Below are 22,574 nucleotides of genomic sequence, written 5' to 3' on the forward strand. Positions count from 1 at the left end.
GCCTTTGCCCTAGGCATTACACTTCTAGGAATTTATCCCACAAATGTATTGATACTTGCCCACGCGAACCACATAAGAACTGTCTATAATAGTAAATTCTGGAAACCACCAAAATGTTGAGCCCCAGGGGACTTGTTAAATTATAGCACATTGATGTAATGAAATTCTGATGTGGTCATTTATAAGCATTAGAGATACAGAGCTCCATGTGCTTCCTGATATGAAATAACTACCAGGATATATATTAAGTGGGAAAAAAAAAGGTATAGAAAAAAAGTATATAATTATAATTTGTATAAAAAATAAAATCTGTGCTTTCCTATGCATGTATGTAAAAAAATCGCATATGGAGATACAAATACTTCACAAATTGTAAACAGATTATTCTGAGAATTTATGAAACTTTCGGCACAGTTTTGCTCTATGATTATTTGTATATCTGCATCCTCTCTGGACAAAGTCTACACTTTAAAGATGAAATCCAATTTAAGATCTGGCATATAGTTTGTGCTCATTAAGTTAAATAAGTGTAATGGCTTTAGAACAAAATTTTGTACTCAGTAATCCCTTTATTTCACTTAAAACTAAAAGCAAAAACTTGCATCAAAAATACTTTTTTTTTTTTTTAAAGTCCTTATTTTTCTCCCAAATAAACTCAGAATCAAGCATTATGAAGCAGATTCTCAGGTTCATCTTGGTTTTGGGCAAGGTTTGGGATGCACAATGAAAATGGACATTTTTGATGAAGCTGTTGTTATTATGCAGAATAATGGATGCTTGTCATACCCCCTTCCCTCCATGTTATTTACAAGAGATTCATTTTAGGTGGTTCTCTGAAAAGTAAATAAAGTGAAAGTTATAAAACAAGGCCATTTTGCTCCATAAACCAAAACTGCTGTCAGTGTGCAGAAGACTATTACTTACATTTTGATTTTTAAATCATGCTTTAACTATTTTCACTGGAGGAATGTTAGGAAAACAAGAAATTTTATGGTTAAAAAAAAGCATGGCAAATTTTGACAACAAAAGACATAATATACATCAAAGGAAGATATTGACAGGGAGATAGTTTCTCTGAACAGTCTTTCTAGGAACAAAGAGGTGCTTGAAGAAAACTCTTACAAGAGATCTTTTTTAGAATTTGCTTATTTCTTCTAGGGTGAAAAACTGAAAGCATTTCTTCTAAGATCAGAAATAAGAAAAGGATGTCCATTCTTACCACTATGATTCAACATAGTTTTAGAAATCCTAGCCACATCAATCAGAGAAGAAAAAGAAAAGGGATACAAATTGGACCAGAACACTACTAGAGCTCATCAATGAATTTGGTAAAGTTACAGAATACAAAGTACACAGAAATCTCTTGCATTCCTATATATTAGCAATGAGAAATCAGAAAAAGAAAACTAATTCAAAAAGATACACGCACCCCAGTGTTCACTGCAGCAATATTTACAATAGCCAGGACATGGAAGCGATCTAAATGTCCATCAACAGAGGAATGGATAAAGAAAATGTGGTACACATATACAATGGAATATTAGTCATAAAAAGAATTAAATAATGCTATTTGCAGCAACATGAATGCACCTTAGTGAAGGAAGTCGGACACAGAAAGACAAATACCATATCACTTAAATGTGGAATTTAAAAGAACAGTACAAATGAACTTATTTATAAAACAAAGTGTTACAGATGTAGAAAGCAAACTTATGGTTACCAAGGGATAAGGCAGGGGGAGAGATAAATTGGAATTGACATAAACACACTGCTGCTGCTAAGTCGCTTCAGTCGTGTCCAACTCTGTGCAACCCCATAGATGGCAGCCCACCAGGCTCCTCCATCCATGGGATTTTCCAGGCAAGAGTACTGGAGTGGGGTGCCACTGCCTTCTCCGATAAACACACTAATTATATATATATATATATATAAAGACCTACTGTTGCAAAGAGTTGGACACGACTGAAGCAACTGAGCATGCACATACAGCCCAGGGAACTCTACTCAACACTCTTAATGACCTACATGGGGATAGAATCTAACAAAGAGTGGATATATGTATAATTGATTTACTTTGCCGTACATGTGAAACTAATACAACATTGTAAATCAACTGTACTCCAATAAAAAAATTTTTTTAAGATCTTTTTAGAATAATGTTTTTTCAAAAACAAAGGTATCTCTAACCTTTTCTCTTTGAAGGAATGTTTTTTAATGATACAATTACAGAATTAGATCAAATTACTGATGAAACTCCTGGAATTGTATGGAAAAGAGAGCAATGGTGACAGAGCAGATTTTGAGCATAACAAAACAGGTAACTGGCAGAATACTTACTAGTTTTCAGTCCTGGGCTAAAAAAAAACCACTACATCTAGCAAAAGAACATTATTTAGGGAGATGAAAGACCTCTCTACAGGTAGGAGGCAAGAGTGTTGTACTAGATTTTTAAAAGGACACAGGAAACTAAGACACAAGCTAAATGGTTAAAACTGATTTAGAAGAAAAGCAAAATGTTTTGATCTTGCAAATCATTTTAGTACCCACTCTTGCGGCACTTCACTGTTTCACTGTCAGTTTTATTTAGTGATCTGAAATGCTTGTGAACCAAATTATAAACTAGAATTAATGACTTATTTAAAAAATTTTAATCATGAGTATAAAATGGGGAGAACACTTAACACGGTTCTATATACCTCCCCAAAGGAATAAACATTGCACACTATAACAATTTTTTAAAAGCATTAAAATTATTTTTTGTAAATCAAATCATATTTAAGATATCTAAGTGAAGTTTATAATTTGAAGGAACTTTGTGCTGAATCTCGAAGATATAATTGGCTTCATATCTTAGTTTGGTAGCTTTCAAGCAGTGTGATCTTGGCCAAAGTATTCACCTTCCTGTGACATCTGAATCACAGGTGCAATTTTTAGGAATCTGAATATTTCTGAAAAATCTGTACAATTTACAAACACACATAAAGATCTTACAACTCCAGGCTACAGTTGCATTAGAGTTTCCAAGCTGGTAGGTCTCAAAGTGCAGAGTTCCTTTGTAGCAGAGTACTGCACTGATCACAAACACTTATCCCAAGAAGCTAAAACAAAGTTGAAGCTACAACTTCTTATTCACGGTCAAACAATTTAAAGAGGATGTTCTTTGTAAGCAGTTGTCTATTTTTTTTTTTTTTGGTACAGGTGTGTGTGTTTGTCCTGAATAAAAAGAATAGTTATGTCCAAGGGATAAACACTGGAAACAATTTTAACTGCTCTTCAGAGGGAACAAATACTCTCAGTACTGTTTCTACTTTCAATTCTAACATCAAACCAGTAATTCCTTTTCTTTTTCCATGTTGTGTTCACCTACAGAAATATCTAAGAAAAAAAACTTCTCATAAAGGCTTAGGAAGAAACTGGTCTACAGAATCCTTGATTGGGGACCAAAGACTTGACTTGTGTCTTTTCTTTTCTTTTTTTTTTTTCATATTAAGTCATCACTTACATAAACATTCTTCTGTCTACCACAAGCCAGAAAGCCACATTTTGGCTTCTCTTTAAAATATTTTGCTGAATACCAGATGGAGAAGGACCAGCCTGGAGGGCACATTCACACCTTGGCCCTGGGCCATCCTGGCATGCAATTCTGCTCTTCAATTCTATGATGCTCAGAGGTGCAAAACTATTCCATGTTCCCATTGCCACTAGGAGGTCCAGTCTAGAAATGGCAGGGGATTACAGAGGCTTCCTTAAGAAAAAGACTTGAGTCTGGATTTGCACCAAATATTCTCTTTAACTCTCCAGGGTTGAGTTTTGGGCACTTTATTTAGTCTGGGAAAGATTTCTTTTTATGAAGACAGCCCAAAGGGCTAACAGATGTAGCTAATGACAATGGCCATTGGTGAAGCTGGAATGCAGAGTGAGTGCTTAGATGGCAAAAACTGCTTAGAATCAAGTTTTTTAAAAGTGTGGGTGGGTTTCCACCAGTGCTGATCACACTTGGGAAACTGTAATCCTGGGAATATGGTGTATCTATGAATATAAGAGAAATAATCTATTATTTATAGAATTAGGGTCAGTTTCTATGCTTTGATGGGCTTTCCTGGTGGCTCAGATGGTAAAGAATCAGCCTGCAATGCAGGAGACGTGGGTTCAATCCTTGGGTTAGGAAGATCCCCTGGAGAAGGTCATAGCAACCCACTCCAATATTTTTGCTTGGAGAATTCCACAGAAGAGCCTGGCAGACTACAGTCCATGGGGTCACAAGGAGTCAGACATAACTAAGCGACTTACACTTTCTATGCTTTTACTGGAATTCAGGGTTACTGAAGGTGAATTTACCATTCTTGGACTCTATAAAGAGGCTGGCCATGTGCCATACTGCATCTATGGTGTGGTGCCATTTCTGGGATATACTGGAATATGCCAGAAGAGCTTTCCTCCTTTATGGAAATATACTGTGTCATTTCTATGAATGAGGGTGTGGGCAAGAGATGAAAAAATTATCCTATTGGTTAATCTCAAAATATTTAATGCTCTTCAATTTAAGAAATATTAGAGCACGACTGTGCCAAGATTTAGGGAGTTGTGAAAAAGAAATGAAGACTGAGGGCCAAACAAAAATCAATCAAAATATAAGATTCCTACCTCTCAGGAGCTCATACTTAACTGCTGAGTCAGGCACATACACAAATAGTTAATAATAATGGCTGCCACTTGTTGCATACTTCATAGTTATCAGACCCTGTCTTATATCTTAACAACTTATTTACCAGAGACATATCAATATATCTCTTGTTACTTGAATGTTATTGACCAGAGTGTTTCAAAATATTCACTGATGTAACAAACTGCCACAGCTGCTAGTTTCTGCAAAAGTCCCACAGTCCATAATGCGTTAACTAAATCTAAACCTTGAAATAGCCCAACGAGCTAGGTGCTGCTACTGTCCCTATGTATAGATAAAGAGAGAGAAGGGTAAAGTAACCTGTTCAGAGCTGGTAAATGACAGAGCTGCAATTCAAAAGCAGGGCTGTCTGGCTCAAGAATCCAAGTTATTTCCCATAGCTTCTCCAATTAAGGACTTTCCTGGTGGCTCAGATGGTATAGAGTCTTCCTGCAATGCTGGAGACTTGGATTTGATCCCTGGGTCAGGAAGATCCCCTGGAGAAGGGAATGGCTACCCACTCCAGTATTCTTGCCTGGAGAACTCCACAGACAGAGGAGCCTGGTGGGCCTACAGTCCATGGGGTTGCAAAGAGTCGGACATGACTGAGTGACTAATACTTTCACTTTTTTCGCTTTCTCCAATTATAGAATAAGTGGTGCTACTTATAACTGAGTTCTTACAAACAAGAGAAACAGAAAAGGTGGTATATAAACTGGATTTTGAAAAATGAGGAAGACAGTGACATTTGGGCCCTGGGGAAAGCAGGGAGGAGGTCCTGGGCGTGGCCAGAGAAAGGTAAGCAGACCAATATGCCTACAGCTTAAGATGCAAGAATGGAGGAGACTGAAAAGTAGGTTGTTACTAGATGGTGTAGACCCTGAATGCCTGGCTAAGGAATGTGGTCCCCTCTCCTTCCCCCTTTTTAAAATGTGATGAAGGACATTCATGAGAAAGCTTTTGCTAAAGGAAATGACAGGATTATCCTTGCAGGGATGCAGAAAAATAGAAATGTGATGGGTAAACTGGATCAAGAGAGCTAACAGGTGGGTCTGCTTCCTTCCTCCTCTCTGCATATCCCCAAAGGGGTGATTCACTGACCCTGTGATCAAAAGAAGGTGCTCTACTCTAGGGAAGAAGAGTTCTGCATCCTAGCTCTGATCAGCTGGTAGCGTCTTTCTGAACTGATGTTTAGAAGGTTCTCTGAATTGATGTTTAGAAGGTTCGTGGGCTGCATCCAGGCTTAGGTAACAAAGGTTTAATCACCAGGTGATGTCTGCCGTGGGTGCAGAGAGGGGCATGCTGGCGTTAGCAGGCATGTATGCTGTCTCTATTCCAGGTGACAGATGCAGAGCTAAGCCTCCTTTTCTGTTCCCCAAGTCCACATTCTGTGAAGATGAACCATCCATGACCCCTGAGCTTGTGAATATCCCTCTTCAAAAAGATTATTTCAATAATGATTTAATTCTACTCTGCCCTTGATCAGTGCTTACAGTTCTGAACGCATTCACAATCTGTTTCAGAGGAATGTAATGTGTTTAAATGATCCAGCTCAGGATTTTGAGGACTAAGAAAAATTAAAGGGCACAAGAAACACCAATGAGGAACACTCACCTTTTTTGCCCCTTGTTCCTCTTCCACACCATCTCCTATGACAACATACACCACTTTTCTTCCAAACCTCTGAATTATTCTCTCAAAACAGCTTTCCTTTCCTAATGAACGAAAGTAAATTACAAAAAAATGTAAACTTTGGGTAAGTCAGCACTCTAGGACTTAAACTTTTTATATAAAATGCTGTCTTTATGCTTCTGACCCAACTCTATCATACTTGTGTGAACTAGGAAAAGCATGCTTTTACATGCCATTTGGGGAGGATGCAGAACAGCACAATACAGCAAAAACCATAAATGAATAATTACCCATGTGGTATCCTGTCCCTGGGAAATTGACAGTTTTAGTACTTTTTCCTCCAAGACACATTTATTAAAAAGTAGGATCTAGTCATTTAAAGTATAAATTTGGTAGAAAAAGTATTGTTTTGTAGTAGTACTTTGCCCCCTCTGAGCTGAGACTAAAAATCATGCCATTCTGCCAATATATTTTAACTTGATTTAAAAAACATTTCATGATCTATCAAACACTGAATCTAATATCTGATTGAAAGGCTATTGAGAAGGATGAACAAAACTGAAGGATTGGTTTTGTTACGGCAAGAGAAATCAAACACCGGACTTAGTTTATCCCTTCATTTTCAGGTTGGAATACTTCTTTGAATGAAAGACACTTCCAAGGCCAAATGTGTTGACTGGAAATATTCTTGGAAAACTGTTTCTAAAATGAATGTCATGTAATTTGGGGCCTTACCAGAGCATGCTTGCCTGACCCAGGCATCTAATGTTCAGTAAAGTACTTTCCTAGAGGAAAAGCAGGATAAAGGTAACAGGATACCTTTATCTGTCTATTATCTTTCCCACGTCAAGACTTAGTTTGGGCTCCAGTGGCAGCTACGCTGTCAGCACATCCCTGTGGTTAATGCAGTCATTGTTGCTTTGCAGAACAGGAACTGGGGTTCCAAGTCCAGGGCTGCCAATAAGGTCATTTTAATGGACAATGGGACAGTTTATAGTTTTCAGATGTGAATGGCTGAGCGGGACCTGTACCTCTTTCAAATAAGGATCAGATATACACACGAACAAATTGCTTGTTTGCTTAAACAAATGTCTGCTTTATATTTGTATTTTGCACTAAAATCTCTAGTTTGCATCTGACAGAATGAAATGGAGCCAGCCTTATTCAAAGATGTCATTTCAATGCTTCTGTAGTTGCTCACTAACCTGTGAAATATTAAATCACTTTGAGAAACAAATACAAAGGCTGGTTTTCACTGCAAAAAAATATACAACCGAACACTTGGATGTCATGAAACTTTCTTTTCCCCCTTAGAGCGAAATGTTTGCATGTTTTTGTAAAGTTTCCTCTTCACGGGAAAAGGAAGGTAAACTTAATGTGACTTTAAAATAAAGCTGTGATGGACAAATTCTCACCCAAATACTATCTTCCTAATAAGGTTCATTGTGAATACACAATAAGAATTAATAAACTGAAGCTCACATTTAGAGATTAATTTGAGGTCTTACATGGAATTTTGATTTTGATGAATCCATTTTGTCTGAAAGAACATCACAGCTCTCTGCTGAATGACAGACCAGTCCCTTTCCTTTTCTGATTTTGCCATTTTGCCTACAGGAAAACATCCCTGGTTTTTCTGCACTGATCCCCATGTTACAATCTCATTTGATGGCAAGATGAGCAGTAATTAATAGGAGTTTCAATCTCTATTTTTATTACTAAAAAAAAAAAAAAAATCACAGGAACATGATTCTACCACTGGTTTTGAGATCATTTCTACCACTGTACAGTATTTAAATTGAATTTTTATTCTATATTGAAAAAAATTCCAATATTGCAAACAATATGTCCATTAAAAATACTTTCTTGTTATTATAATTTCCTATTATCCTCACATTTTCAGATTATTTGAGATTAAACTTCAACTTGCAGAACATGTAATATACTACTATTCCTTTCCTTCCAGGAAGTTAAGTACTATCTCTTGTATATTATATGCTTATTTGGAATATGTTCTTTCTTTCATGTGCCAATAAAACCTTATCTTGGATCCCTGTTCACAAAACATGATTTCTCTTAACTGATACAGATAAAGACCTGAGTTAATGGAAATTGATTACTAATTTATCTGAGAACATGTAAAAATTCTGGATTATATCAGGCTACTAGGAATTCTTTGTTTTATAAGGGTCTTCTAGTTTTCTGTTCTTGGCCTTTCTCAGGAGGCAGCAGTCATTCTCAAACTCCAACTATTTCCAACTTTATAGGGTTATTTGAATATCCTACAGGTTCTTCAAACTCACATAAGCAGGATCAAACTCTTATTTTTGTCATCAAATCTGATTTCCCCATCAGCTAATAGTGTCATTACTTATCCAGTTGCCTAAGAGAAACCTCTATTGTCAGCCTTCTTCTGAATAAACAACCATATATTCATCCATTTCATTCAACATTGAGTACCTACTATGTGCTAGGCCCTATGGCTACAATGATGAATGACCCAGACAGACTCAGTTATCAAGGAGACTATGAACAAATAACTAAACACGTAATTTTTTAGTGATAGTTTAGTAAATTCTTTGAAGAGAAGAACAAATCAGAGATAGTCTGTTTTGCCCCTTTTTCTTCAGCCAGAAACAACCTTCTTCCCACTTACCAGGACACTCATCCTCCGTCCCTAGGACTCAATTATATAACATTCACCTCATCATAGCAACATATAAGGCCACTTAAAACCCAAATCTACCTTGCCAGCTACCCATGAATACTGCATATTAATCACCCAGGAAAACTCACAACTCCCTCAGCAGGGAATACATTTTCATTTCTCTGTTGCTTTGTTCTCACTAGCCATCTGCCTATAAAAACTGCCTATAAATAAACTCTTATATACCCTTCTATACCCAGCTCAAATGTCAGACCTTCCCTTTAACTTTCACTGACACTTGCCCTTCTGCCTCCTTCTGAGTGGGACTGAATGCTCCCCCAATGAAGTGCACACTGGGCACTTACTGGTAGGATCCCTCAGCGTGTGGAATGGTCTGCTGGACCTTAGACTCAGAGATCTACTCTAATCCTCAACTTTACTAGCTATTAACTTAAACTGACTTACTTATATCTCTGAGATTTAGCTTCCTCAGTTGTAAAATGAAAAGGTTGCAAAGATGGACTTTAATATGTAAAATGTTTAGTACGATTCTGGGCACCTAGTAAATACTTGATAAATGTTCATTTATATACCACTGAATACTTTGTCATACTATAGTTATTTTGTTGTCTGTTTCCTCTGTTAGTGAATTCCCTAAGAACAAGAGCCATGTCTTCTTTTAATTCCTACTTTTGTTTTGTCTTGCTTGATATTTTAAGTAAATTTCACAGTAATCTTTCCTAACTACATTTTCTTTTTGCAAGAATCTAATTTTTTGATCCCCATAACAAAAATGAGAACTTAATCATTTACACATGTTAAAGCAAAAAAAAAAAAAAAGTTCCAGTAATAATAATATATTGGAGTTGCCCAATTAAAGCTGCTATTAGTTATTTCTGCTTTGTATGTTTCTATATAACTACTTGTTTTAGCTTATAAAATAATTTTTGTTGATGCTACCTAAGAGAATAAAAATCAGATAATAATCTAAAAATGATGCTAAGTTGACGGTAGTAAAATGCATAAGTTTTAATGTCAGCCAGTGAAGTAAAAATTTCTGAGTTCAGCTACATGGATTATGCTTTATATTTCTCTTCACATCTAAAGGCAATTTTGACAATAAACTTGGTTTAAACATTATTCTAGTTTTCTGACATTTAGAATCCTGTAAATAAAATCCTATTTATTGCCTTTTGTTTTTACTAGCCTGAAAGCAAAAGGTTGACTGTTATATAAATGATTAAAAAGTAGCTTACCTATTTTAGTTGCACTGTAAATATTTTCTATTGGAAATACAATTCCTAAACCATATAGCAAGACTTTCGCCAACGCTGGGATAAGCTGAGTAGTTGTTACTAAAATATTCACACAGTTCGTTCTATGAGAACAGAAAGAAAAAAAAGACAGTTGAAAAATAAGTCTCCACAACGAACAAGCAAAGCCTGTCTTCAGGCAGAGGCCCTACGAAGTGACTTGGGGACAACTTACCGGGAGTGAATGAGCGTGAGGGCTTTCAGAGCCAGTGTCAACCAGGAGTCTGTCAGGGCTTCAATTTCAGCCCTTAGCTGCAACCAGGCTTCCCTCTTGGCTGGACCAAGCAGACCTGTGGATTTAAAAGCAAAGGAACTACTTCCTTACCAACGAGTTTTGCCAACTTTATAAACAATAAACATTTAAAACTACTCTAATACCTCCCTCAAGCTTTACGTGTACTAAGCAATTTTTTCACATACCATTCAACAAATATTTAGTACTGTAGGGGACATCTATTGTTTCTGCATCCCCGACATCCCTTTTTCTAGTTATAGAAGTCCTCTCTTCTATTGAGGGAGCCTACTCACCCCTATTCCTCCAACTGAATAATTTGGGCAGAGACACAACACTATCGTCTGGCTCCCAGAACAGGCATATGACCTTGTCTTGGCCGCTGAAAGTGTCTGGAACGTTTTTGTTGAATCTATTGGGAAAGATGTTTCTCCACCCCATGGAGGTGCTGGACTGGTTGAATAGAAGCCTGGGTCTACTGGTGATCACTTTTGCCACCTTTCAGGAAGGACTGACCCCAAAGGAAATCACAGGCCAAGGATTACTGATTGCATCACCAGGGCATCTGAATTTAGCCATGCTAGAAACCAACACCCACCCTTAAACTTTTCATTGTGTGTTAGTTGCTCAGTCGTGTCTGACTCTCTGCAACCCCATGGACTATAGCAGCCCACCAGGCTCCTCAGTCCATGGAACTCTCCAGGCCAGAATACTGGAGTGGGTTGCCATTCCCGTCTCCAGGGGATGTTCCCAACCCAGGGATTGAACCCAGGTCTCCTGCATTGCAGGTAGATTCTTTATCATCTGAGCCACCAGGGAGGTCAATATATTCCTTTTCGTACCAAAGTCCTTTTGAAACACAATCAAAAGATGAACTAATACAAACATCTACCTGCGAAGGATGCTTTATGATTCATCTTAAGTCCTCTAGGCAAGAAGTCAAGAAACGTACTCTAGTAAGTTTACTAACTCACACCACTGGCCAGGGCAGCTGGCTCTAAGTCTATTACTTCTCTCACTCAATCACAGCAGAATAATCACTGGTTAGATGAAACTACTCTCAGCAAAAGCTGTTCTACCCCCAAAAATGTTATGTAAATGTGTGATGCTCTGAGTATTTTATTGAGACTGTCTTAAGCAACCCAGCAAGCTACTGGTGATAGTCACTTGCCTCCAACATTATTTTTGTAGGTATTGTAGATCTCTTTTACTCGTCTGTAGCGGAAGGCCAACTTTCTCATCCAGTCTACACCGCCCCGCACACCGGTTGCCAAGCATAAATTAGCACTGGTTGCTGCAGCAGGAAAGCCATCTGTTCCAAAGTTATATGTGCTATTTAGATGCAAGAAAAGCCCAAAGTTAACCAAAGAGAAAGTTCATCTTAATGAGCTGAGCAATTAAACCATAACATCCCGATCACGGGCTCACCTTAGGTCTTGTCCATTGTCATCGGAAGAGACATCGTCTATATGAACTTGGTCACATTCCTAAAACACAATTAAAATTGATACATGTTAATTTTGAAAAAGCATCTACATTTTTTGGGGGAAAAACCATACACAGCTATTTAAAAAAAACAACCACCACCAAACACTGAAATTGGTAGTGTTTGCCAACCACGTCAATCAGTAGGTGGCAGTCTTGTTAAATTGACATTTTTACCTACTTTGGGTCCTTTTTCAATGTAAGAAAGGAGCAATGTCAATACGGACTACTGTTACTCAGGTTCAGAAAACACATTTTTGTGTTTAGAAAGGAAAGTGATCGAAAACAATTAGCATATGTGTTCCATAAACCTCAGGTACCTGAAGACATCACACTGCTCTGAGCTGATTCAGTCAATGCCGAAGTGTAACTGAAACCAGACATTTCGGTAAATCTAACATGCTAGAAAAATTAAACCTGATGCTAACTGCCAATGAAATTATGACCTTTGATTGCTGTTGAGCCACACACCAACACAGCCTGAGGCCAGCGTGGAGCCCAGACCAGAAAATCTGTTACTAGTTTGCCATTGATTTGAGAGATGTGAGTTTTATTTTGCTCGCGCACACACACGTGTGTGTGTGTGTGTGTGTGTAGGAAAAAAGCATGGGAGACTTCCCAATCTAAAAAAAATTAACCATGATGTTTTTCTTTTACTTTTTTCAAAAAACTTTTTTTTAACTGTTTTTCTGTTATTACATTTTCATTTTAAATAGTGGATTTATGAGTTGATTATAAAATGATTGGAACAGACCTGATTTTAAAATGCCACACCATGCATAAACTGTTTAGAATAGGGGGTGTAATTGTGGGTTAAAGCCCAGTCAGACGGGTTCACACTGATACACCTGTTCACATGTAAGCACTCCTACATCTCACTGCTGTGCCCCGGCCTCCAGCATCTTTGTGGGAAGAGCAACACTCAATAAACATTTGCTGAACAAATGAAGGCAAACTATAATTTGGAGACATGGTCTCTAGTTCAGAAACAAGTAATACACACTTGGCATGTTTTAATATTTTAGCCATGATTCTTCTCTTGGCAGTCAGCCTCCAAATACCACAGTGGCCTTTCTGACACTTATTTCCATTAAAAGTTTTAGTGAAAAAAATCTTATAAGAAATCGGCAGGCGTGCATCTTGTATTTTATAAGGTTCTTTGGACTAAAGCTCTAGCCATCCTTCCCATAGAGTTCACCTCATCAAATCTATCCTATCCCTCTAGTGCTTGACATTCAATGTGTAACAAAGATGCCAGAGATAAAGCACCCTAGGAACAGAAGGTGGATTTTTATGTTGCCGGTTCCTTCTGCACAAATTCTTTCTCTCCACGGATTTGTGAGGAAGGGAGCAGGAGATAGAAGTGGAAAGAAACTCAAACCAGCTGTTGCTTAACAGAATTAAAATCCTGACCCCAACCTCTTCCTTCTAAAGCATCTATTTTCCAGGCAACCCTCTCCCAGCAAGCCGCAAGTTCCAAGGAGGAAAAAGGCTTTGACCTTGTAACCCTTCCCTGCTCTCCTGAGGTCCATAACCCCAGATAGGAAAAAAAAAAAAAAAGGAATAAAAGTCTAGGAGGCCTCGCAGGCAGGACTGTGAATTTAACATTTTAAAAACAGGTCATTCCTGCAAAACATGATGGGAAATTTCTTTTGAGTTATTATACATAATTTGGAGGGTGAAAGATGAATGATAGTTGTGTTTTTCAACAACATACTTATTCTGGGTTTAAAGAATTACTGAATCGTGACTTTCTACCATCTAGCCATTCATCTAGACAGAAATACAAAAATGCTGTTGGTACACGACTCTGTTAGGGTGTGTGGTTAGTTAAAACACAAACAAATTCGAAAAAGGGTACTCCCGCAAACAAACAGAACCCCCCAAAGCCTCAGTGCTGTTAATGCAGGATTTTTCTTTCTGGGGAGAAAGAACAGAGAGAGGGAGGAAGTTGAGGAATTAGAAGAGGAAAAGATGTGTGTAAAAGAATTGAATTTAAGGAATCAAAGCTGACCCAAAGTTACCCGGTTAATTCTAGGGGTGGGAAGAATGCTTTGGAAAAACAGGGTGTTAAGAGGCTTTTCTTAAGCTAATGCAGCTGTAAATCTCCATTACTAACAGAGCAGCCTTATCTTCTAATGACTGTTGATGACTCTACCACGGCTATTGTCTGCCCGAATCCTGTATTTGTTTTCTCCTGCCAGCTTTCCTTAAGGCTTTTTGTTCCCAGGCTGGGCCCTCATTTGAAGTACTGTTCACTATCTTGGTTTACTCTAATTAAGGGTCAACTGCTCCCAGCCCAAACTCACTTCACAATGATCTGATTAAAGCAAAGTTTGGTGTGACAGCAACCACAAAACCCTGCTGTTTAGCAGGAGAATTTCTTTTTAAACTTATTCTCTATTGGAGTATAATCAATTAACAATGTTTTGATAGTCTCAGGTGGACAGCAAGAGGAATCAGCCATACATATACCTTAGCCAGAGAATTTCTGTAGAATGATTTTAATCAAATGAGATAACTAATGAGAATGTACTCAGGGAACTCTACTCAGTGCTCTGTGGTGACCTAAATAGGAAGGAAATCCAAAAGCAGAGGAGATATACATATTCCTGATTTACTTTGCTGTACAGCAGAAACTAATACAACACTGTAAAGCAACTATACTCCAACAAAAATTAATTAAAAAATAGATTAAAAAATCAAGAGCATTTTTAAAGGGCCTAGTTGGCGCTTAGAAATTAAAACATCATTAAAGTGTCTATGTAAAATATGTTTTTGGAATGAGCTCTCAGTTTACTTAACAATAGACAAGTAGTCTTGCACAAACTTGCAATTGATAACATGACTTGGCGACTGAACAACAATACGAAAGATGATAAGTCACTATTATGAGTTTACAAATAATGGCATAAATGTCTTGGAAAATAAGCTGTGTATTTAAAAAAGTTTTTTTTTTTTTAATGAGAAACTATAATATTACTATTTTGATGCTTACCCATACAAAACTAATTCCTCAAAGAATGGAGACCATTAAGATACTGAAATATCATTTCATTTCTCAGCTGAGCCCTGTAATGTGTGAACTTGTACTTAGTGTTAAATTAGAAAACTGCAGTTCCCTGCATTCTGATATCCTGAAATTGTCTCCTCCATGGTGATGAGGCTTCCCTTCTTTCACCTTTCAGAAGCCATCCAGCTTTTTGCCTGTTTTCCTAAGAGCCTAATTTGAGGTTTCCATTTTTGCTTTCTGAATTTGGTTGCTTTTCATTCGCAAATCTATTCTGAACCCAGACAATTAGGTAATGAACAGAGGGACAGGAGAAGAAATGAAACCAATGAAACAGCAGCAGCAGCCAAGTTTAAAGCCCCATTGCAAGAGTCTATAGACACAGAAGACGGTAATGGAAGCCTTCTATATTTTCAGGTGCCAAAGTCTATGCCTACAAACCCTAATTAGATGCTTAATACACAGAGTGCAGAATATACATAATTCCATGAGAAAATACATTTTTATTCCCAAAAGACTGAATGTGCTGAAAATGTAATTGAAATAAATTTCCAAAAAGTATGCAATAAGATTTTAAGGAATTCAAGCCATTACCGAATCCAAGTCTTGGGGCAGCATCCACATAGGGGCCTCCCATGGCCAGTTCAACCAATTTAGTGTTAATTAATTAATTGGTCATGCATTATTCTGGCCTGGTCAGGCTTGAGATACCTAAGGGACCCCAAACACACATGGGTGTCAGGCTTGGGGTCTCATGTAGGTGTGTGAAGTAGTCATTTCCTTGTCTCCTGATAGACTTTGCATTCAACATGGATCCAAACTGGCTAATGGGTGCTTTGGGTTAGAAAGGTGATCATTTATTTATTATTGTGTCTGATTATTTATCAAGGAATACCTGTTCTGGGTATTGCTGTAGATGCTAATGACACACCACTTAACACAAAAAATCCTTACCATCTTGGAACTAACATTCCAGTTGGGAGAGACATCCAAACAAGAAAACATGCAACATGTACAATCTGTACAAGTGCTAAGGAGAAGCAATACGGCAGGCAAGGGGAATATGCAACGCTGTGGGAGTGTCTAGGGAAACAGCTTTGCAGGGCAAGGAGAGAGCAAGTGTAAAGGCCCTGAGGCCGAAGGCGAAGAGTTGCATGGACCAGCAGGTGACAGGGACTGACAATGCTGGTCCTCTACTTCTGAATGGCTGTAGTATGAGGGTGGGGAAGGTGACCTTTTGGAGGCCAGCCATCCTTCTCTCTAGAAAACACCCCACAGATGCAAAGGGACTCTGTGCAGTTAATCAACAGGTCTCAGAGGTAGGAAGGAAAGATCTTAAACAGTTTCTTTCAACCCCCAAACTACAGATACGAGAACTGATGTGGGGCTGGAAAGGGATCAAGAGATAAGCAGAGAACTATTTGTTGTTCATGGCTTTCCAAAGGGATGTCAAAATCAATGTTTTTGTATAAAGGTTTACATCATGTCATGTCAATACTACAGGAGTATATAATTAACATTTTTATTTAACCAGTTTTAACATATACCCACATCCCTCAAAGAGCTTCTAAGAGTCAAGCCAGTGCTAGGCAAAGTTGTGGTTTATCCTTACTAGGTAAATTTCATAATTATTACTGAATTAGACATTGCTAACATATTGGGCCCACTGTTCCCACGGTGAGCTCAGTCCCTCCCTTTCCATAAGTCCTAAAGCACCAGGAATACACCGCCCACTGACACTGGATTACAAAGGTATCCTGTCTTGACAGTCTATATCCCGTGAAGAATGGATTTTTCCTTCCCTTGAAGGGATGGCTAACAACTCCAAAAGAGCTGTTTTCTATATTTGTGTGGTGGTAAAGAACTCCACGGGTTTTGGAGGAGACATGAGAGAGGCGATTTTGTTCCCTGGGTTGGGAAGATTCCCTGGAGAAGGGCATGGCAACCCACTCCAGTATTCTTGCCTGGAGGATCCCATGGACAGAAGAGCCTGGCGGGCTAGGCCATAGGGTCACAGAGAGTCAGACATGACTGAAGTGACTTAGCACACCTGCAGAGGCAGGCCCATGGTTGCTTCTACTCACACAGACTCCTATTTCTTGTTGAGCTGAATTACTGATACTTACTTATGTTGAACACAAAATAGTATTTAATGTTACAGCCTATTTTACGGCTGCAAATAAGTGAAGACTCAGAAAAACTAAGTAACCTCAGTGCTGAGACACTATACAGGCCTTTGATCCCCAAGCACTATTTCTCCCGAGGATCCCTGGATTTTGCACAATTTAGACAACGGCCCACTCCACAACCTAGGCCCCTGCTGGCTTGTCAGTTGTTTAATGTTTATGGAATTCCTGCTCTAGGATGTATCCTCACCTCTGTCTGCCCCATGCCCACCTGGGGGTCCAGCATTTGTCACCACTTCTGGCCCAGAGCTCGGAGGTTCAAGTTCCATCCTGCAGTTCAAGCCCCACCCCTTCATCTCTCCACCTGGCCTCCAAATGATTGGCACTTCAGAGAGAAATTATCCCAGGAGGAAAGCCATCATGGAAACTCGGTCTTTACAAGGGTGGAGGGGACAGAGCGCAAGGGTAGATGAGAGCATAGGTATTAGCATGACTTTGTCACGTGTCCTACTAGAAGGCTCGAAGCCTAGGAACAAGGACTCGGTCACAGTCACAGTCGAGTTGAATGAGGGCAGGTGGCAACGACCAGGGAAGCATGATGCTGAGTCCACAGGCACTGGCCTGCAGGCTCTGTTGTACCTGAAACGGCTCCTGTGAGCAAGCATCCTTCAGATAAACACCACAAACCCAACACCCAAAGTTCAGCCTTGTCTGGCTTCCCTTTATGTTCCATGGCTTGTGCTTCTCACAGAGCAGTAAAATCAATAAAATCGGCAAGCTTCAGTGACTCTGGGCCCTCAGCTTACAGACATCTCAGCACTTGTGGGGCTGGATTATAAAATGCTGACATGCATGGCTGGGGAAAACTGCCAACCCATGAAGCAGCTGAATACCAGGTCCAGGGCTGGGAGCAGGAAGAAAGCCACAGGGGGTCCTATCTCACGGCCACGCAGCAAAGGCATGGTCTCCCTCAGAACTCTGGGTGCACTGTTATTCTGCCTTTTTGGTTCTTTCTGTCATTATTCTTGGCACTGCAACTCAAGCTGACCTTTTTCCGATCCATCATCATCTCTGGCCTTCCAGGGCTGGGCCACAGACATGTTCTTTTGGACTGAGCTCCGGGAATAACTCAGATTTTGTACAGGGGCTCATATGCAAAATATTAAGTTATGGCAGAATTTTTCTGCAAATATTTATTCTGCTTTGATACCGTAGTGGTTGGACTTTTCCCTCAAGCCTCTCACTTGTGCCATAATTATGTAAAAACACACCATGCCATTCACGTTCATTTAGGAAAATTAATGAAAAGAATTAAGACAGTTACAATGGGTCTTATTCTGTGTGCCAAACACAGTGACATCACAGTCAGGATGCTGAGGCGTTTACACCCCTGAACCTGACACTAGAAACATAAACTCCAAGTAAACCTGCAGGCTTTGCATAAACAGACTTGAAGACTTGGAGGCAGTCTGCACGTTATGAAAGGGAACAATATAAAAATGTTACAAACATGTCTTGGGAGAAGTTGAGTTATATAAGCCCAGATTCTGCTGACTGAAGCGATATTTGCTCCATTTTCCAAATTTACCATGAGAAAACGAACACCATACTGCCGACTAATTGTTTCAATACCTTCCTTTATGAAGTAAAAATGGAAAGAAAAAGCATCCCCAGAGAAGGAGCAATTTTCATTGGGTCTGTGCATCAGTGAGCCTACTGAGACTTGCTGGAGTTGGCCAGGGACACGGTGGCTGGGTTCTCTGTCCCCTTCTGTCATCAAGCAGTTACATCCACTGCTCTGACCTCTCCACCAAACAATAAGATAACTAGCTTGACACCTTAGACATCTGCAAGTTACCAGAACGTTTTCCTTTTATTCCTAAATATGAAAACTATAATATATGGAGTACAGGAGTATTTCTAGTGCTTTTAGAGACAACGCACTCAAATGGGTTTCCCAGGTGGCGCTAGTGGTGAAGAACCTGCCTGCTAATGCAGGAGACATAAGAGATGTGGGTTCAATCCCTGGGTCGGGAAGATCCCCCAGAGGAGGAAATGGCAACCCACTCCAGCATTCTTGCCTGGAGAGTTCCATGGACAGAGGAGCCTGGTGGGCTCCATGGGGTCACAGTCCAGGGGGTCACACAGAGTCGGACACGACTGAAGCGACTACCACACACGGCACACACTCACATCAGCTGTCTGGAAGGCAAGTGATCAACAGTGCTTTGAAAAATTAAAAGAAAAAACAAAAGATTCTCCCTGTGGCTCTGCTCACACTACCCTCTTTCTAATCAAAAATCCAAATTGTACAGATGGCATTACAGGGTGACCAGTATTTGAGTGACAGGTTTTTAAGGGAGTGATTTCCATGCGGCTTTTGGAAATAACTCCCGACTGCCTAGATAGCTGCATAATTTTGTTGGAAAAATAAGGTAAGATGGGTCAACCCTAGAGATTTTCTGTGACTTGGAAGTTCTATGGAGGGGGGAGGGGTGGTCCAGAAGCAAACTAATTGATGGCAAAGATGTGAAGAGTCCTGCTCCTAATTCACTGACAATTAGATTCAGCTCCTTGAGCTCTGTGGTAAAGAAATTCTGTCTGTATGGCATAGCACAGGGAACTGTATTCAATATCTTGCAACAACCTATAATGGAAGAGAATCTGAAAAAAATATATGTATAACTGAATCACTTTGATGTACACCTGAAACTAACACAACACTATAAATCAATGATATACTTTGCTTAAAACAGGAAAGAAAGAAATTCTGTCCGCTAGTAAATTTGCAGAAACCTGGATTTTACTGGGATATTTTGCTCTGCATAAAAGAGGCTGTTCAATTAGCGCGCTGTGTATTTAGACTCACTAATCTAAACAGTAAGTCTAAGTCATGTGCTTGTAGCGTGCTTCCTAAAGCTGTGTCCAGACCCGCACTACACTTTCAAATGGATGCAACGAAAAGTCACAGCACTGCTGTGCCCCTGTGCCTGTCACTGTGGACTGGTGGCATGCCTGTGGCACGGGCCACCTGGAAAGGAGGATGTGGGGGCCGCAGCTCTGTTACTCTGGCTCTCAGCAGCAGGACCTGTCATGTCTGTCTGGGGTGCACCTCGTGACCTGTGGATCGCCCTTGCTTTCCCACACAATGCTTCCTTGCAGAAGAAAAGGTTGCAGATTACCCATGGCTACAGCACAGGAGATGAAGAACAAAGGGAGTTTTTGAAATCTGCCTCATTCTGTTAGACAGTTTGGGGAACACAAGTTAAGGAATTAAAATACAGCTGGACAAATTTATCTTTACATTCCCACTTTAAAACTATCTACTCAGCACAGCATCAGTGCCAACACGTGTTAATAAGTCAATATTCTGTTCTGTTTTGATAGGAACAGGATGACACAAATATAGAAGCCGATAGGGAAAAAAAAATAAAAACAATTTCAAATCTCAAACTAGGTAAGAGGAATTTTAACATCAATTTTTGAGATCTGGTAATAAGATGCAACTTGTAGAGACCTATGCTGTTTTTAATTATTGTTTCTTACTTACAGAAACAATATTTTAATGCATTTAAAGTTACAATATCCTGTAGGGATTATCTAAACAAAAGAGATATTTTTCTAGAATATCTCTAATACCTGTATTTGAAACCCAAGACTTGAATTACAGCAGTTTCAGCAAAGGCAAGACATTAGCTATTTCAATCTCATTCTGTTTAGCTGAATATTCATAAAACATTTAGAGGATAAAATCTTTACTGAAAAGTATGTGAAGATGGCATGTTAAAGCAGAAGATAAAGTGCTTATGCTATGTTTTCATATATGTACAAGGTTATACTAAATATTTAAGATCACTAAATAAAAATTATAGGGCTATCAAGCTTATTAAAGAATTAAAGAGAAGATGAGAACATGTTTTCAAATTTGTAATATTTTCTTATAGTATTAATTCCTTTAAAAATGTGCTCATTAAAAGTGAGATGGCATGATAATACCACCACAGCACACTTCTCCAAGAATCCCAAAGGAATTGCATGAAGCTGGTTTCTTCTTAGCAAGTGGTACCGTGTTAATAAATATGTCAGTTTCACTCTGCTTGGAGTTCCTTCTTTCTAACCATGAATACCTTCTTTACCACATGGTCATATTAAATATATTTGTCTTTATTCACACCCTCCACCTTACGGTGAGGAAAAGAAGGCTTACTAATCAAAGCCAGACAGAACTGAAAATAAGTTTTTAAAATGAAAAGGGCTTATCTGAAATTGTTCAACATTGTGTCTCTAAAAGTAATGGATTCATTTAATTGATAATTATGGCATGTTATTACATTTGATCAAATGATATCAACACATAATTTTCCTTTCTTTAAAAAAATACAGTAAATTTCAAAAATACAGTGAATAAAAAGCACCAAGTGAAAAGGTATATGGTGAATGCCTAATAATTTAATGCTATAAGATCCATCTTTTACTGATTATGTTTTGTGCAATAGCACAAAATACATTTCAGTGCATTCTGTACCCTTACCGCATGATACTATACACAGAAAGCTTTGGCCCAAATGTAATAGCTTCATTTATAGTTCAGCTAACATAAGAAGATATGGCATTTTACAAATCTGCAGAGAAATCAGTGAAAATGTTCAGTTCAGTTCAGTCGCTCAGTCGTGTCCGACTCTTTGCGACCCCATGAATCGCAGCACGCCAGGCCTCCCTGTCCATCACCATTTCCGGAGTTTGCCCACATGTTATGTTATATACCTTCAAATACAAAATAGGGTAGTGCATCAGTGTTTCATAATATGTCAAATTGTATTACATAGTTTTTTGTTAAAATATCATATTTTTAATTGTATCATGTAATTTAAAGTCAAGTAGTAAGATAAAACAGTAAAGGCTGACAATGTACAAAATAATAATTCAGAGCCTTGAAAAAAAGAAAACTCAGCACATGTCTAATATAAATGTCATTCTTTTGACTGTCAGGACTACTCTTAAGAATAAGCCTTTGATTTACTGCTGAACTGATTTCTCAGTTTTCAATGGGTTTGCCCATCATTTTGCAAACATAATTTGTCATTGGCCACAGTGTTCTTTGTAATTCCTGTTGCCTTTCTTTTAGATCTATTATTCCTGCTGAGAGTATCTACCAAAGAAGAATTTTTCATAGTGACACCAACTCTAGTCTTGCTGTGAATAATCACATTCTCATAAAAATCATTCTTTTTATTGCAAACTTGCTGCCAGAAGCACGGAAACATACTCAAACCAGGAAACCTTTTATCCTTTCCTGCAATCACTTTCTTTTAACTGTCACTGCCATTTGAAGAAAATCAATCACATACTAATTCATTCACCAAGCATTTAACTAGAAGTTTCTTTACATGGACTATTTCTGTTTTGATCATACATAAACCAATGAACTAAAGCTATAATATTAAGCTGGTCATATTTTAAGAGAGC

General features: G+C 38.7%; 1 protein-coding gene across 10 annotated transcripts in view; it reads right to left on the bottom strand.

The window, feature by feature from the left end:
• The window catches only part of EYA1 (EYA transcriptional coactivator and phosphatase 1), a 374,117-nt gene that overhangs the window by 6,539 nt on the left and 345,004 nt on the right, over positions 1 to 22,574 (bottom strand). For 6 of the 10 annotated variants that reach the window (XM_027561158.1, XM_027561159.1, XM_027561168.1 and 3 more), the window contains 5 exons: positions 11,916 to 11,974; positions 11,659 to 11,819; positions 10,431 to 10,545; positions 10,199 to 10,320; positions 6,279 to 6,378 (listed from right to left, as the gene is read on the bottom strand). In XM_027561158.1, coding sequence (XP_027416959.1) covers positions 6,279 to 6,378; positions 10,199 to 10,320; positions 10,431 to 10,545; positions 11,659 to 11,819; positions 11,916 to 11,974 — 557 coding nt within the window. Of the gene's footprint in view, positions 1 to 6,277; positions 6,379 to 10,198; positions 10,321 to 10,430; positions 10,546 to 11,658; positions 11,820 to 11,915; positions 11,975 to 22,574 lie in introns of all 10 variants that reach the window. The other 4 variants (XM_027561164.1, XM_027561161.1, XM_027561162.1 and 1 more) reach the window with 1 other exon arrangement.

Source organism: Bos indicus x Bos taurus, chromosome 14 (assembly GCF_003369695.1).
Source record: "Bos indicus x Bos taurus breed Angus x Brahman F1 hybrid chromosome 14, Bos_hybrid_MaternalHap_v2.0, whole genome shotgun sequence".
In the NCBI taxonomy this organism is placed as follows: domain Eukaryota; kingdom Metazoa; phylum Chordata; class Mammalia; order Artiodactyla; family Bovidae; genus Bos; species Bos indicus x Bos taurus.